The sequence below is a fragment of the Erinaceus europaeus genome, chromosome 1 (assembly GCF_950295315.1).
Source record: "Erinaceus europaeus chromosome 1, mEriEur2.1, whole genome shotgun sequence".
In the NCBI taxonomy this organism is placed as follows: domain Eukaryota; kingdom Metazoa; phylum Chordata; class Mammalia; order Eulipotyphla; family Erinaceidae; genus Erinaceus; species Erinaceus europaeus.
Genome location: NC_080162.1, coordinates 90,232,035 through 90,250,001, shown reverse-complemented (window position 1 = coordinate 90,250,001; position 17,967 = coordinate 90,232,035). Strand labels below are relative to the sequence as shown.

At 40.7% G+C, this 17,967-nt stretch overlaps 2 protein-coding genes across 5 annotated transcripts in view; both read left to right on the top strand.

Annotated features, from left to right (window-relative positions):
- Positions 1-683, top strand: part of WFDC8 (WAP four-disulfide core domain 8) — a 30,508-nt gene extending 29,825 nt beyond the window's left edge. Inside the window, exon 8 of the mRNA XM_007538535.1 lies at positions 425-683. Within this exon, the coding sequence (XP_007538597.1) occupies positions 425-683 (259 nt within the window). The remainder of the gene's footprint in view (positions 1-424) is intronic.
- Positions 684-2,584: 1,901 nt separating this feature from the next.
- EPPIN (epididymal peptidase inhibitor) lies at positions 2,585-17,524 on the top strand. Of its 4 annotated transcripts, XM_060190823.1 has the most exons (5): positions 2,585-2,744; positions 5,074-5,205; positions 7,585-7,752; positions 14,058-14,189; positions 16,110-17,524. In XM_060190823.1, exons 1-5 carry the CDS (start codon positions 2,654-2,656, stop codon positions 16,412-16,414), a joined length of 828 nt encoding a protein of 275 aa, XP_060046806.1. In that variant the 5' UTR covers positions 2,585-2,653; the 3' UTR covers positions 16,415-17,524. The 4 variants fall into 4 exon arrangements, with proteins under 4 accessions (XP_060046806.1, XP_016050481.1, XP_060046796.1 ...); XM_016194995.2 differs by lacking the exons at positions 14,058-14,189; positions 16,110-17,524 and adding an exon at positions 8,468-8,757; XM_060190813.1 differs by lacking the exons at positions 2,585-2,744; positions 5,074-5,205; positions 7,585-7,752 and adding an exon at positions 11,988-12,168 and having other exon boundaries at positions 16,110-16,279; positions 17,154-17,524.
- The last annotated feature ends 443 nt before the right edge of the window (positions 17,525-17,967 follow it).

The following is a 17,967-nucleotide window of genomic DNA, read 5'->3' as shown; positions in this document are numbered from 1 at the left end:
AAAAAAAAAACTTTCTAGTCTCTAAGGCTGGTGTTCACTCCTCCTCCACAGAGTGCTGATACAGTATGGCCTTGTCCCAGAAATTGTCATTGTTTTGTAACTATAGTAAGTTACAAAAAAAAAAGTCAAACTCATTCCAACCGTTTTACTGGTTTTCTGTGTGGCCTGAGGTAAAATATTTCCAAATATACAGTCCTCAATTTCTCTAATTTGTAAAACAAGGGAAGTTCTGGGTGTTCTCTAATACCCCTACCTCTAGTTCTGTGAGATCATATAACTTAATTTCATTTGTGTTAAAGTGGTAGGCAGAATTTTATCAGACTTTATAAATCAGAAATGGCAAGTGTTTTTTTAATATATACTTTTCAAATTATTAGTCAGAGAATGTTGATACTCTGTTTCCTCTATTCTGTTGTTACTCTAGGAGGAAGGGTAAGAGGTCTAATCAGAAGAGATCCTTGTTTAGGGTCCCTAAGACTGCCCAGAAGTACAAAACTATGACCAAGTATTACCAGGTCAAGTGTCTTCTTTTACCCTATATAGGCAAAGAAGGTTTCTGTCCCTACAAGCCCTCAAGGTGTCCTGTGATTGAAAAACCTAAGTGCCTTCATGATGAGGATTGCCCTTTGTCATTTAAGTGCTGTTCAGTTTGTGGACTGAAGTGCAGGCAACCTGCAAAATGAATAGTAAGTGGGAAATATTATCATCAGAGTGACTAGTTCCTGACCAGGTTTTCCCCTGACACACTAGTAACTAGTACAAGCAGTTTAATATTCTGATGCCCCTGAGGTCACAGGTTAAGCATCCAGAAATTTCCTGCCTTCTTGCAGCTGGCAATGTGCTCCGCTAAGTAGCTAACTATGACTCTGGCTGCTGGCAAACAGGGCTTCTTTTGTCCGGGGAATCTCTCCCTCTCCCCTTTTTGGCCCACTTGCCAGTCATGCTTCCATGCACTTGTAGCTAAGTATGTTTTTTAAGAAGTCCCAGCTGTGATTTGATGAAGTTTTAGGTGGTTTTTGTTGACTTTTCTATTTGCTGAGGGGAGCTACTTACTATATGACTTCTGCTAATCTTTGATTTCACCTCTGCAAATCACCTCATCAAAGTAGTTAGGAGTAACATAATAAAAAACAATTGATTTTATTTGTCTTGTACCCAGCTGTCTTGCCAAATTGCCTTACTAGATACAATAATATTAATGGAGTTACTTTGATTTTTGTACAAGATCATGTTATCTGAAAATGATGAAAAATTTAATATTTTCTGTTTTTCAAATTCATGAATTATTTAGGTGTTGTTTTGTTTAATTTTATTTAGAACCTCTAAAATCATGGTGGAAATAAAGGTAATTTATCCCTGTCTAGTTCTTTATTTTAAAACTGGTGTTTCTTTTTTATTTTTTTAAATTTTTATTTATGAAAAGGAAACATTGACAAAAACCACAGGATAAAAGGGGTACAACTCCACACAATTCCCACCACCAGAACTCTGTATCCCATCCCCTCCCCTGATAGCTTTCCTATTCTTTATCCCTCTGGGAGTATGAACCCAGGGTCATTATGGGATGCAGAAGGTTGAAGGTCTGGCTTGTGTAATTGCTTCCCCACTGAACATGGGCTTTGGTAGGTTGATCCATACTCCCAGCCTGTCTCTTTCCCTAGTGGTCAGAGCTCTGGGGAAGTGAGACTACAGGACACATTGAAGAGCCTTTCTCCCTTGCCCAGGACTGACTGACTGGTTGATGGTGTGGAATCTGTGACTGTAGACAAGCTCCTGGATATGTCAGGACTGTTTTTCCAGCTGTCCCTCACTAGCCACTTAGAATCCACAACTTCTCTGCATTAGTCTTATTGACCATTGCTGAGACAGGTAGCCTCTGAGGCAGGTCTCTTCATTTGACATTTCCTCTCAGACACTGGTAATTTGCATCAGATGGCAGATGGTTTCTATAAACTCTGATATGCTCTTCTGTTCTCCAAACAACACAGCTTCCACCAGAATTAGCTGAAAACTGCTATCAGCCTACCTCCTCCCCTGCCATTCAGTGGCAACATCGTTTCTGCATGGTTGCAGACAAAGAATATGAGTGACCCAAAAAGAAAAGGGAGAAGGATGGGAGAGAGTGTGGGAGAGGTTAAAAGAAACAGGGAGACCATGGGAGACCCATAGGAAAAGAGAAGCAGGCAAACAGAGACACAGAGAAGCACAGAAAAACAAAGATACTAAGAGTTCAATAGTTACATTGTCACAGGCCAACAAAAGGAATTGTAGATAAGATGAAAAATGAAGAATGAGGACATCTTGCAGTTCTCAAAGTCATCAAAATGAAGACCCTTTGTAGTAGCAAGAGCAGCAAGATAATCTTTACCCTTCTCAACCCCTCTTGGATGTCTAGGGGTCTTGATCCATCCCATGGGATCAAGAATTAACTGTCATCCAATTAGAGACCCTTCCCCAAACTATGGGCTATAGATGCTAGCTAGTTACATTGTTAACCTCAGGAACCTGGTGTTCCCAGCTTGGAAAAGGGGTGGTGGCTGGCTTCATTCCAGCTCTCATATACAAAAACTGTTGGCTGAAAGAATTGGCTGTTCAAAAGCAGTCAGACATTTTCCTGTGCTAGAATTACCGGACAGACCAGCTCTTCTTCAGAATGGTTTCTTTCAGACTTCTGAGCATCCTGGTGCTATGTACTCTTCTCATGAATGTCCAAGGCCCTGGTGTGACTAAATGGCTCTTCCCTAGTAAGTACTGGAGATTCAATCCTTTCCCTGGAAAGAAAGAAATTTATTGGTAGAGGAAGCAGAAATAATTCTTCAGATCTGAGTAGTTCTCTACCATCTTAATTCTAGTCCAAGATGGGAGGGGGCGGTAAATATTTCTTGCTATTTCCATTTTTGTGGCTGATCCCTTTTGTGACCTGAGACAACACCCCATTTCAGCCCATTTGAAACAGATTCCTTTCATGGGGGTCTTGGAGCACATGAGGGTGAAGGGTCACAGGAGATCTAGCATTTATGGAAGGGGCTAAAGGAACCTGGGAAGCCTAAGGAGTTCCCCTCACCACCCTGGAGAAAAATAGCTCCCTTGACATCATCATCCTTGTCAACTTTCTCTTTTTACAAATGTGTCCCTGCATGTCCAGGATTTCCTTGACTCTAGGATATAGGATAGTATTCAGAAGTTTCTTTGGGCTTAAAAAAACAGAACTTGGGGGTGGTGCACATGCCCAAGGACTGGGGTTCGAGCCTCTGCTCCCCTATAGGGGTGATGCTTCATAAGCAGTGAAACAGGTCTGCAGGTGCCTTTCTCCCTCTCTGTTTCTGCTCTTCTCTCAATTTCTCTCTGTCCCGTCAAATAAAAATAGAAAGAAAAATGGAAATAGTGGCCACCAGGAGCAGTGGATTTGTAGTGCTGACACTGAGCCAGCAGTAACCCTGGTGGCAATAATAATACTATATACCATGATGGTATAGTAATAATGGTAATAGTTACCATTTACTGGACATGTAGAAAATATGGATTTAAAGAGCAGGATTTGGTGTCAGACTTGGTGACCTTAAATTCTGGTTTTCCTTCCACATAACCATGTGACATTGGGCAAATTACTGAAATTCCATATGTCTCAGTTTCTTTACCTGCAAAATGGGGATAGTAATAGAACTTACCTCATAGAACTGTTATGGGGATTAAATGAGTTAAGATAGTTAAGATTCTCAGAAGAGTGTCTAGCTTATGGTAAACACATAACAAATGATAGCTTACATTGTCATGCGTCTGTGACTATGATTATAGGTTTATTTATTTTGTCTTATTTCTTCTTCATTACTCGGTAAGGCTGAAATTGTTTTTTTACAAATGAAGAAACCAAGGTTCAGAGAGTTTACATGGTAATCCAAAAGTTTGAATTATAAAACCTGGCAGTGTAGTGTCAAAGAGAGCAGTATTAGTCTTTGTCCAATACCACTCCCAGAGGAAACAACAAAAACAGACTCCCAGATCAGCTTAGATCAGAGGCTTTCAAGGGGGTGATTTTGCCTTCCAGGGGGACATTTGCAATGTCTGGAGACATTTTTGGTTGTTATCATAAGGCAGTGCTACTGGCAGTCTAGTGGGTAGATGACACAGATGCTGCTAAATGTCTCCATCATGTCCAAGACAGATCTTCTCCTTCCATCAAATAATTTTTCAGCCCTTGTGGTCTATATACACAATGGAATACTACTCAGCTATTAAAAATGGTAACTCTACCATTTTCATCTCATCTTGGATGGAGCTTGAAGAAATCATGTTAAGTGAAATAAGTCAGAAATAGAAGGGTAAATATGGGATGCTTTCACTCTAAGGCAGAAGTTGAAAAACAGGATCAGAAGAGAAAACACAAGTAGAACCTGAACTGGAGTTGGTGTATTGCACCAAAGTAAAAGACTCTGGGTGGAAGAGTACAGTTCCAAAAAGGATGACAGAGAACCTAGTTGGGGTTGTATTGTCATGTGGAAAACTGAGAAATGTTATGTACAAACTATTGCATTTACTGTCAAATGTAAAACATTAATCCCCCAATAAAGAAATTAAAAAATATATTTTTCAGCCCAAGAATGAGAAGTACCTCTATAAGTAGAGAAAGTTCTGGGCAGAGGGCAAGAAGGCAGAGAGTGAGGCATTATCATGAGGGGCTTAGAGTAAGCAGTACTGAGAAATACATAGCGGCATCCTGAAGAAAAGAACACTTGGGGATGAAAAATAAAACCAAACTCCTTTGCTGGGGATATAGCATAATGGTTACACACACACATACACACACACACATACACACACACACACACACACACACACACACACACACACACACACACTTTCATGCCTGAGGCTTTGAAGGCTCAGGTTAAATCCCCAGTACCATCTTAAGCCAGAGCCTCTCTCTCTCTCTCTCTCTCTCTCTCTCTCTCTCTTTAGATGAATAAATTATATATATACCAAACACCCCTGACTCCCCCAGAATGGCCTTGGTCTAAAGCAGAATGGGTGTTGTGCCCTTTAAGATACATGGTTATGAGACTGTTTCTTCCCTAGAGAAGTGCCCCAGGATCCAAGAGAAATGTGATTTCAAAGAAAGGAATCAATGTGCAAATGACAAACAATGTCTGGATAACAAGAAGTGCTGCACCTTCAACTGTGGAAAAAAATGTTTAGATCCCAAAGAAGGTAATATTCAGAATCTTAAACTAACCTACTACTTTACCCCTTGTTGTCATCTTTGCTCTGTCTAGCTTGCAGAGGGCTGGTCTCTGGGAAAGGTTACTGGGTTTGGGAGGCTTGAAATTTAGAATCATTATTGCTCTTTTTATGATGTCATCTTGTCTGAGCCTTGGTTTCTCTAAACAATAGATGGTTGGCAAAGTGGGATAGAACCAGATAGTCTTTTATTTATTTGTTTATTTATTTTTATTTTACAAAATTACATGTCAACAGGGATTTAAATCCACACCATTCCCACCACCAGAGTTCTGAATCTTCAGTCTCCCCACTGCAATCCATCATAATTCCTTTAAGGTTGTAGACACGGGCCAACCATCATCTCAACAACATGTCCACATCTATACATGCCCCCCTTCTCTCCTGATTCAATCCTCTCTTCACCTCCAAGCCACTCATGACAACATAACTACGTCTATATGTCCCTCTCCTTTTCCTTCTCTCTCTCTCTCTCTGGGCGCTGATAGAGTTCAGAGCCCTCTTATCTTCATCCCATCACTTTTCCCCCACTGAGAGTATGGATCAAGGTGGTTTTTGGGAAGCAGGAGGTAGGAGTTCTGGCTTCTGTAATTGTTTCCCTGCTGAGTATGGGCATTGATAGGTAAGTCCATACCCACAGCCTGTTTCTATTTTTCCCTAGTGGACCAGATATGGGTAAACTGTCATTTCTACAACCATTTGTCTATATTTGTACATAATTGCCTCCTTTTTCTTCTGGGTCCTGTCCTCTCTTCCCCTCTAAGCCACACTTAACCCTATTACTACATCCAAGTATCCCTCCCTTTTTCTTCCTCTTTCTCTGGGTCCTGATGGAACTGGAGTTCATAGCCTCTTCCTCCTATCACTTCTCCCTCAGTGGAAGTATGGATTAAAATAGTTTTAGTGGTGCAGAAGGTAGGAGTTCTGGCTTCTGTAATTGCTTCTTTGCTGGACATTGGCATTGGCTGGTTGTTCCATACCCCAAGCATGTTTCTACCTATAAAAGGTATTTGGGAGGGAAAGTAAAATGGGGCTCAACAGTGAAGCAGGGCAGACAGTTAGATGGCTGGCAAGTTATTCATTCTCTGAAGGTAAATGATTCTGAATCTGACTCTTCTAAGTTCAAATCTTAGCTCCAGCCAAAACAAACGGGTAAATTGATATGTTTTGCTTGTTGTACCTCGGTTTTCTTAAATACCAGTAACAATGTTAGGGCCAGAAACATAGCTCACTGCTTGCCATACTTGAAGCCCAGGACCCCAGCACCACATAGGAAGTGCCATGCTATTGGAGGAATATCCAATGCTCCCACCCACCCTGTATATAAAAGTAATTTGACTGTGAAAAGCAATCAAGTTTATTCTGAAGATCAAATAAGTTAGTTGCAGTAGGTATTTAAGAACAATGTCACGTGACTACTATTTGGCACTTATAACATTATTTTGTCATACTTGACTGGGCACTGCTAAGTAGCAGTAATCATGCCTTTTCTTTGTCTTTTAAAGGATCAACATATAGTAATACTCAATGTATGACTTATCCAGTTTAGACTAGGATGAATTTTGTTTTCCCTCTTACATTCTCTAAAATCTTATAAGAAGTTGATACCAGATGGTCTGCTAGTAATGATGTTCTAAGATGATATTAGACACCATCCTTGCTCACTAGAAGTTCACAACCTCATGGAAGAGGCTGAAGAGTTAAACACATGTTAAAGATACACACTAGAGTCAAAAAGCAAGATAGAAGCAGGGGCAGGGATGGGGTAGATAGTATAATGCTATGTAAAGTGAATCTCATGCCTGAGGCTCCAAAGTTCCAGGTTCAACCCCACACACTGTCATAAGCGAAAGCTGAGCAATATTCTAGAAAAAAAACAAAAGCAAAAATAAAAAACAAAATGGATGTGAGATGTAGACAGTAAGAGGTTTTTCTGACCATAAGAGAAACCAGAGTATAGAGAGTGGGTGTAGGATAGAATTAGATACACCATAGAAGAGGTGCTTTCTGAGAAAAAGGTTTTGAAAATAGGAGTGGACTGGACAGAGGGGCAATGTGAGAGACTGATTAACACACAATGACTTAGGAGCAGAGCTTTGAAACCCAAGTCTTCTCACTCTCTGAGGAGTCAATGAAGTCAGTGAACTGAGGACCAAGGGAGGCAGACACCCAACCAGTTCTACTCCGTTGTCCCTGCAGATGGACACAACATAGCAATAGAGCTAGACTTTCAAGATGCAATAAGGTAAAAGGAACCTACTCATTTTCATCTATAGCAACTGTTAGGAATGATATTCACCTCTTTGGAAGGAGAATTTCTAAGTACACAACTCTGGGATTTCCTTTCAGATATATGCAGTATGCCAAAAGTATCTGGTCCCTGTATGGCTTATTTTCGTCGTTGGTGGTATGATAAGGAAAATAATACCTGCTCCAGCTTCATCTATGGTGGCTGTCAAGGAAACAACAACAACTTCCAGTCTAAATCCATATGTCAGAACATCTGCCCCTTGAGAAGTGAGTCTGTGGGGTCCTTGTGTCTCACACTGGGGGGGTCATGTTGGGAGATCTGGGTGCTGGAGAGTGTCCTCTGGGGTGGTGACAATCTAGGCAGAACAGGTGCTACCAGAGCCAGCTCTGTTCATGTAGCTCCCCGAGGGTGGCACAGTGGTTTTCTGGGAACTGAGTTTGGGGAAGTATAGGGAGGGGTTTGGGAAAGCTAGTAAATGTGAGGGGCAGAGGTAGAATGCAGAGCAACTTTGGGGGGGGGGGAAGATCACAGAATCTCCAGTCTAGCACTGGACATGCTGACCAACCACTGCCTGCATGCCTTCAACTTCCCCTTTCTCTTTACCAACAATTCCCACCTCCACTCTTTATTTTACTTTATTTTATTTTTGTTTTACTGCCACCAGAGTTGTCACTGGAACTCAGTGAAAGATAGACACCCGCATATTTGCTTCACCACTTGTGAAGCTTTGCCCCTGCAGGTGGGGAGTGGGAGCTCGAACCCATGTCCTTAAATTTACTGATATGTGTGCTTAACCAGGTGCACCCCTGCCACACCCCCAACCCCTCTCCGTTTTCCCTTTAAGGTGATATATAGCTCCTGAAAGGAAACCCACTTCCTTTTAATCTCCTCTGTAAAGATGTACAAATACAGCTTTTAGTTAAGTTCTGAAATAATCTAAGTCCAAGATGTCCAGCTGATTTCATCCTCCTTTTTCAACAGGCTCCTCTTCGTGAAAGCATGAGGATACACCCGGAGAACTGTGGGACTGCCTCACTGATGCACTGCGCATGTGCCTGGCTTGAAGACCTGGCCTGGCTTCCAGCGTTCTGAGGCCTTAGCTCTGCTAAAAGCTGAACCCCTGCAACCTGTCCCTCCTTTCATTTTCAGACACAATATCTTGTTGCTTTGATACTCTCATATACCTTCCTTTATATTTAACTTCTAGATCCCCTCTTTACAACTATGTTGCTCCTATTTTCTGCCAATAAAGCCTTCTGTCTATTCATGCACCCTGGAGACTGTGTGGTTCACCTCTGTTGGCACATCACAATTTGTAGAGAGTCAGTGGTCATTGAAGCTTCTGGTGATGCCATTAAAGGCAATGAAGATGAACAGAATTAGATTGCTGAGAACTCCAGGGATATTGTTAGCCTCTTATATTACTTTAGAAAATTGTAAGATCCTTTTATGATGACCAAGGCCTATAGACACTGCCTTACTTGAAGCCTCTCAAAATTGGTGCTAGGACAAAGGCATGGGTGCAGGTAGCTTATTATTATTATTATTATTTTTGGTTGGGAGGGATTATGTACTTCCCAAGAAATACAGTAGATGGGGTACATGATGGAGGAAAGAGAGGAGTAGCATGCCATTTGGGTATTAGTGTGAGAGACTGCATCTCAGTTCCACTGGGATTATGCTGTTTTTAGGAACATTATGTAATGTGATTTCAAAATTGTTTCATCTGTCTTCAATTGGGGAGTTGAACTATCTATGCTCTGATTCTCATTCCTTACTTAGAGCATTTAATGCCTTGCTCTTTTTTTATTAAATGATTTAATAATGATCAACAAGTTTGTGGGATAAGAGGGGTAAAATTCCACACAATTCCTACCACCAGAGTTCCATATTCCATCCCCTTCATTGGAAGTTTTCCTTATTCTTTTTCCCCTCTGTGAATATGGACCAAAGATCTTTATGGGGTTCTGAAGCTGGAAGGTCTGACTTATATAATTGCTTCTCTGCTGTACAGGTCAATCCATACCTTCAGCCTGTTTCTATCTTTCCCTAGTGGAGTAGGGCTCTGGGAAGGTTAGGTTCCTGTACTCATTGGTGAAGTTATCTTCCCAGGAAAGTCAGGATGGCATCATTTTAGTACCTGCAATTTGGTGGCTGAAAAACATCAAGATATAAAGAAGAACAAATTGTTTAATAATCGAGAAACTTAAGGTAATATTGCAAATAATTAATTTTAATTGTTATTAAAACTGTATTATGCTGAAATGAGAGGAGTTTATTATTTTCACTAGTGGACACAAGAATTTGGAATAATGAAAGTTTCTCTGCCACTAACAAAGGAACAGCATAGGTTTAAATAACATTTTTTCTGACATGGTTAATTTTTTCATTTCAAAGGAGCAGGACAAGATAAAAAAAAAAAAAAAGAACTTTCACAGGACCGCAGTCAAAATCAATGGGTTACCTTGACACAAAGCAGCTAGGCAAGGGAGGTGCATGGAACTTATCTGGGGCCCAGAATTGCCCCTCCCCCTGGTGCCCACCTTCTTAACAGCTCTTATCTCACAGGACACCCCCTGGTGCTGTTCTGCTCAGGAAGGTGGGTGGGACAGAAGCGGTTGCCCCATTTGTCATCAGACAACAGGGAAATATGAGTGCAGGTTATATTAAAGGAATATGCATCTATTATCCATATCAGTAAGAACATAGACGATGAGATTTAGGGTCTTCATGCTAGAAGAAGCTAGGAATTCTATTTTAGGTATATTCCAAGCTATGTTTTGTTCTTCTAATCTGTTCTAAATATAAGTTAAATAAGCTCTCAGAGAGCCAGAGAAAGGCAATGGCAGGAAGAGACTGGAAGTGAGAGGTTCTCCATGTAATCTCACTGAGTCATAAAAGGGAATTTTAAAACAGTAATATATGCTGTGGGGAGGAGTCTCAAAAGTGTGTGACATGAAAGAAGTCTGGCACAGAAAAAAAGTCATATACTAGGGTTGGGGAGATAGCATAATGTTTATATAAACTACTTTCATATCTGAGGCTCTGAGCTCCTAGGCTCAGTCCTCAGTACCACCATAAGCCAAGTCTGGGAAGAACTCTGGTTAAGGGGAGTAAGGGGGAAGAAGAAAAGAAAAAAAAATCATATTGTATGATTCCATCTATATGGGCCACCCAGAACAGGTAAGTTCATAGAGATAGAAAGTAGATTCCTGATTTCCTGGGGCTGGAATATATGGCCATTGGGGTTTTGTTTTTGACTGATAAAAACATTTGAGAACTAACTAATAGACAGGAAGGTCTACTACCATGGAAAGCCAAGTTCTGTTACATTAGCTTTCATGTAAAGGGGAATCTGCAAAGATGCAAGGTGGATGGAGTATTAGTCAAAGCAACCTCCATGTTTAAATATTTAGAGAATACTTATATAAGTAAGAGTGGGACTGGAGGTGGGTTTTGAGATCAACAAAGTTGAAGCTTTATTAGGTTCTTAGTTTTTGTTTGCACTAAACAAAAATGACAAGCAGGAACAAGGGAGGGTGTGTCAAGTCACCTGGCCTTCTGGGTTAATGTCAGGTTCCCATGTTAGGCAAATCTATCTTTTGAGGGAGGTCATAGTTTCAGTTCTAAAATGGTTAATTTTATACAATGTGAATTCTACTTTGATTAAAAATTACTGGGTTAGTTTGAGAAAAAAAAAAAACCACTGCAACACATAGTTGCAGGTGAAATCATTGGTGAGCTGAGTAACTGTCTTTCTGATGTTTCAAGACTTACATTGCAAAGTTTAGTGCAGTAATTTTTAGGCCCTACCACTGAAGATGGTTCTGAAGACGCAGCTGGTATTTATTACTTCCTCCTGCACTACTTCCCATTCCAAATGAGACTTGAAGGGAAGAGCTTCATTGACTTTAACATTCTTTTTTGATTTGAAAGCACTAAGACAATCACTGGCATTTTCAAGATTTGTTTCATATATATATATATATATATATATATATATATATATATGTATATATACATGTATATATACACACATATACATATGAGAGAGACAGAGAGAGAAAACAGTCATAAAGTGAAATAAAAACATAAAGAAAAGGAAAATTGGGTGAGAAAATAAGAAAATAGAAAAATAAACATATCAGGAGAAAAGTTTAATTGGAAAAAATGAATTAGGATACTCTTGACCTCCAAACTCTCCCTGGAAAATGGAAGACCCTGAAATTCAATACCCATGTCTTTTTTAAAAAAATTCTTTATTGGGGAATTAATGTTTTACATTCAACAGTAAATACAATAGTTTGTACATGCATAAGGTCTATGGAAACCCCCAGGTAAGCTTTGTCACCATTCCTGAGGCCAGAGAGCCAGAAAACCTAGAGGACTTGAAGATCTGGAATTTCCCCTGTGCTGGTGCTGCATTCTCCAGCAGGGGGAGTATGGCTGGCTTGCCTCCAACGCCATGTGGCTGGAGTGCCACATTCAAAAGCAGCAACTTCAGAGTAGCAGTTCCTACATCCAAAAGCAGCAACTTCTGAATAGCAGTTCCCAGTTTTGGTGCCACCAGCCAGCCCAGTTCCTCTCGATAATGGGACTTTTGGAACTTTGGCCAATCCTGGGGCAAGTTATGCTCCTAGTGAGTGTCCAGGAACCTTGGTTGGTAGAAGGGTTTTTTCGCAGTAAGTACTGGGACCTCAGTCTTCTATAATGGAGAATGGAACTAGGTAGACCTGGGTGGGAGGAAGGAATGAAGAATGCTACAGATGGGAAACTTCTCCTCCACTTCAATCTGGGATCCTGGATGAGAGAGAGGAGAGATACTTTGAGTTGTTCTGATTTCTACTTTCCTGGTAAACTGCCCTTAATGGATGCAGAAACAGGATGGCAGAAAATCTTCTTGGAAGGGTCTGGACCTGGCAGTCCTGAAAGGGTGAAGGGAACTGGGAGGCATAAAGATTTTTCTTATAAGAAAGACAGGCCACTCCCCTCACACAGTCCTAATCTTACTTATTATACTTCTGGGTGTAGCCCCCCCAATAACCTTTCCATAATCACCCTGTTAGGGGATACTTACCTTTGGGAATAAAGAATAGTATCTGAGGTTCCTTGAAATTAATAGTTAAATATACTGAATGCTCACATAGCTTTGGGACCATATGTTGCATTTGATATCAGGGTAATGTTGGCTTCATAGAAGCTGGAAGGGAGTATTTCTCTGTCTTTAATCTTTTGGAAGAGTTTTAAAAGTAGAAGTGTTAACTCTTCCTTGAAGGTTTTGTAGAATTCATTTGTAAAATTATCTGGTCCAGGACCTTTATTCTTGGGAAGGTTTTTGTTAACTGTTTCAGTTTCTTTGGCTGTGTTCTTTTGGCCTGTTCATATTTTCTAGATCATATTTGTTTAATTTTGGAAGTTTGTGGGTTTCTAGGAACTCATCCAGTTTTTCCAGGTTCTGTAGCTTGATGGCATATAGTTGTGCGGGACCGTTTGTTGTAAGTTCATGTCCTGGTCGAACTCCTTAATAGCCCTGTAACCTTGAGCAAGTTTACATAACCTCTTTGAACTTGGGACTCTTTTATTTGTAAAATGTGACTATTAATAGGACTTGCCCAAAGAGCTGAAGTGAGGATTAAGGCACAGAGTAAGCACTTCAATTAATCCATCACGATTATTACATATCAGGCATCTTAACAAGGGCTTTATTTTATTTTACTTGCTATTTTTATTAGTGATTTAATAATGGTTTATAAGACTATAAAATCACAGGGCTATAGTTCTACATCACACCTACTACCACCATAGTTATCACAAATGCTAAGAAACAGGCTACTTTTATTTTTCATGCTCATGAGTTTCAGTTTCCTCTATTCCACATATAAGCAAACCCATCCACTAGTTGTCTTGTACTTCCTTATTCACTTCATTAAGCATAGTCACCTCCAGTTCCATCCACTTTGTCCTGAAGGAATAATACCATCTTTTTAAATTGCAGAGAAGTATTCCATTGATTGACAATGTCTTCATGAGCTCTGTCAGATCAATCCTCAAAACAATCCACCAGGCAAATGAGGAAATTGAGGTTTGGAAAAGGTGCCTGAATACCGAGGATAGCACTGCATTCGAACACCCAGACATCTGACTACAGAAATAGGGATCTCAATCACCATATAGCAGCCATTTCTCAGCTATGGGGGACATCCAACCCAGGAAGGCCAGTCACCAGAATTGCTAGGGGGAAAGTGTCCTTCTCTCTGAATACTTGGGGATGATGGGGCCAGCAGTCAAGCAAGTCAGGCTGGGTTAGGAATAGATGGTAGTAGTCAGGTGGTAGTGCAGAGGGTTAGGCGCACCTAGCACAAAGCGCAAGGATCAACATAAGGAATAGATGGTAGTGATCAGGTGGGAGGTAAAGAGGAAAATCCTGTGAAAATGTCACTACCTTCTAGAGAGGTGAAGTGAGATGAAAATTTTCCTGACTCTGCAGTCAGTACTATCCTGGACCTGGGAAGGGAGGGCAGTGGTGCCATCCAAGCCCCAAAGAAGTTTATCTTCCCTTCCCTTCCCTCAGGGCTGTGTCCCAGAGATAGAGTGAAATGTGAAATGGCAGAATGGAACCAATGTACAAGGAGCAGACATTGTCCAGGGAAGATGAGGTGTTGTATGTTCAACTGTGGAAAAAAATGTTTAGACCTCAGAGAAGGTAAATCATAAATCCCCTGAACCATCGAACATTCCCTAACCCTCTTTTCTTCCCACCTGTTCTGACATCATTGAAGCCCTCCTTTGCTTCACTGAAGGCTGGTCTCTGGCCATGAGTCTGGGTGTATCTTTGACTTGACACAAACCCTGACAGTGCTGGATTGGAGTGAGTGTTGACAGATGTGGGTTTTGTTTCATCTACGACCCTACTTAAGTATGTGGTGAGAATAATGCAGTTTTCCCTTGATAGGCCTTGGTTTTCCCATGTGTGAGAATTATATAGGCATTATTAGATCTATAGACTCTTGGCTACTTTCTTGTGATCTTCTGAGATACACAGTAGTAACTGAAACAGCCCACCTAATATCAGGTGATGACATAGTTGTAAGAGACAATAAAAAGACTCTGTCCAGGGAGATAATATCTTCTATAGTGCAAAAGACTTTTGTGTCTGGAGCATCACAAGTCCCAGGTTTGGTCCACAGCACTGCTGCAAGACAGAACTGAGCAGTGCTCTGGTTTTAAGTTAAGATAAAGAAAGATAGTCAACAATTTGTTTGCTTTATATGTTAACTCTCTTTTCAGCCACCAGGTTCCAGATGCTACCATGATGGCTTCCCTGGATGACAACCCCACCAATGTGTCCTGGAGCTCCACTTCTCCAGAGTCCTGCCCCACTAGGGAAAGAGAGAGACAGGCTGGGAGTATGGATCGACCTGTCAACGCCCATGTTCAGTGGGGAAGCAATTACAGAAGCCAGACCTTACACCTTCTGCATCCCACAATGACCTTGGGTCTATACTCCCAGAGAGTTAAAGAATAGGAAAGCTATCAGGGGAGGGGATGGTGGTGGGAATTGTGTGGAGTTGTGTCCTTCTTATCTTATGTTTTGTCAGTGTTTCCTTTTCATAAAAAAAAAAAAAGGTAAGGAAAGAAAGAAAGAACCTTGAGGACTAATATTTCATTCAACATTTACTGGAATCTTTGGCACCCATGTTGGGTTCTCTTGCCAGAGAGGCTGAAAAGAAACCCTTGATTTAAAATCTGAGGGATTGCACCTAGAGAAGTGGTTCAGCAGATAGGGTATAAGACGTACAGGATGGAGGCCCTGGGTTTGGTCCCAGCAGTATAAATGTTAGAGCAGAGCGATACTCTGATGTCTTTTTTTCTTTCTTAAAATAAACAAATGATCTGAAAGATGAGTGGGCAAAAACTGGAGGGAAGAACTTTCCAGGCAGAGGGAACAGCATGTGCAAAGGCCCTGTGAAAGATGACAGCATGCTCAGACTGAGAAAGCCACAGAATAGAAAGTAAGCAAGAGTGTGGCAAAAGATGAGAAAGATGAAGATGAGCTAGGGAGAAAAAGTTCCCAAAAAGCATAGCTTTCCCGTCTGATTAAAGAGCATAGAATCTAAAAACAAGGACACAAATAAATAACAAAAAACAACCAGCCAAACAACAACAAAACAGAAGTAAACCCCAAACAGATCAATAGACTAAATTAAAACCATAAAGACAGAAGAAAACAGATTGATGGTTACAAGAAGGGTGTAAAGTTGGGGAATGGGAACATGGGTAATGGTGATCAAAAGGTATGAGTTATGAGATAAGGACAGTCAAGGAGAGGTAATGGGCAGTATTGGAGCTATGGTTTATAAGATGGCATTGAAAATTTGTGAATCACTAAGAAAAACTGGTAAATAGGCTTATAGGGATGACCATTTCACAGGAAACACACCTGCCAAATCATTATGCTGCACACCTGAAATTAGAATAATGTTGGAATGTTAAATCTCAACTGTATGCCAGTTAAAAAAAAAACGAAACATATGTACAAAGATCATGCCCTCAGGCTGCTCCAAACTTTTTGCATATGCTAGGGAGGCAATCTGAACAGCTCTGCTCCACAATCTTCCTGCAGACATATGCAGTTTGCCGAAAGAAACTGGCCCCTGCCAGGCATTTTTTCTGCGCTGGTGGTATGATCACGAAAAGGAAGTCTGCTCTGAATTTATCTATGGTGGCTGTCATGGGAACAATAACAACTTTCAATCTGAAGCTATCTGCCAGGCCCTCTGCCAAAAGAAAAAAGTAAGTCCCAGGCATCCCACTCTCCAGGGCTGTGCTAAGATGTCTGTGTGTTGGCTGGCTCATTCCAGGAACTTCAAGTCTAGGGCTGCAGAACTAGTCCAATTAGGAGGTAAGAGTTCACCTCAAAGAGAATAAAGCAGAGGAGGTTTTGTGAAGGAAGTTGGGAAGGAAGCAGTAACCATCAGAAGGCATATGTGAGATACAGAGGCTGAAAAGAAGCAGATACAGTGGGGACATCTGAGATAAATCAGAGGCTGGATCTTTCTTTTCTACCAAAACTCAGCTCCAACTCTCATCCTTTTCATTTTTAAAATTGTAACTAGGGCAGTCACATGATTTATTGACCAAACCAAGACCCTTAGTTTTCTTTCATTTTTTCCAAATATATTTTGTTTTATTTCATTGGGAGAGAGGTACAGAGAGAGATACAGAGGGAGCGATATCAGAGCCCTGCTCAGCTATGGCTTATGGTGGTGTGGGGGATTGATTTGGGATCCTCAGACATGAAACTCTTTTTGCATAGACATTTTGCAACACCTTATACAAGATTTAATTTTCTTTATTTTATAAAAGAAACTAAAGCTCTGGTTTCATCATATGTTGTGCTAGAGATCAAATCTGGGGTCTCACATAGCCAAGCATGCATTTATCCCTGATCCTAAAACCAAGAAACATTTGGAAGTGGATGGGGATACCATTAGTTGGGACAGCAGGATCAAGGTGGTGTGCTCCTGGAAAGACTTGATTACTCCATTTCTGTTTGGTTTTCCTGCAAAGGGTAAAAATGTTATTGTCTTCTTTCTTTTCCATTAACATTAGGTTCCTAAGGTGCACAGGACCCAAGTATCTGACCATTTTCTACCTTGTCTTGCAGAATCGTTATCTTTTTAGCTAAGCTAGGAAGAACAGGACCAACATCCAGGACTGGATGCCTGACTGGTACTCCATATTGGCTCCCACTGGTCAAATCTGAGCTGCCAAGATTATGAGTGTTGCAAAAAAAAGCCAAACCAAACCAAAAAAAACCACCCTTTCTTCCAATTCAGTTTCTCTTCAAATTTAATGTCCTTTGTTCTACTTCAGTATGTGACTCTATTGCTTCAGCCTTCAGAAGGTTTCAACTTCTCCCTAATCAAGTGTTCTTTGAGGTATGAGATTTTGGAGGTTGAACATTACATACCTGCTTCCTGTGTGCAATTTTTGGAAAACAAAAAGTCACTGGATCTTCTGCTGACACCCAAAGAGGTAGAGATTAAGGAGTATGAAATCATACAAGCTGAGAACTATGGGGACTATTTCTCTGAAAAAATTGTCATGAAATGTTAACCGGGAATACCAGAACTGATACAGATTGTGTAAATCCTAAAGCTTATAGTTAGGGGTTCACTTAAAAGCAAATAGAAACTGTCTTCTTTCTCTCTTTCTTCCTTTTATTTTGGTAATAGAAGGAAAGGGAAAGAGTGAAAGAGACTATAACACCGAGGCTTCCTTCAGTGCCGTGGGGCAAGGCTCAAATCTGGGACATGCACACAACAAAGCAGCGCACTATCCAAGTGAGCTATTTCACAGGCCCAGAAATTATGTCTTGAAGTGAATATTGGTGGTGGACCTATCGAGTGATAATTCACAATCTGATGAGAAGTTGTACACCTAAAATATATAATTTTGTAAATAGCTATCAAAATAAA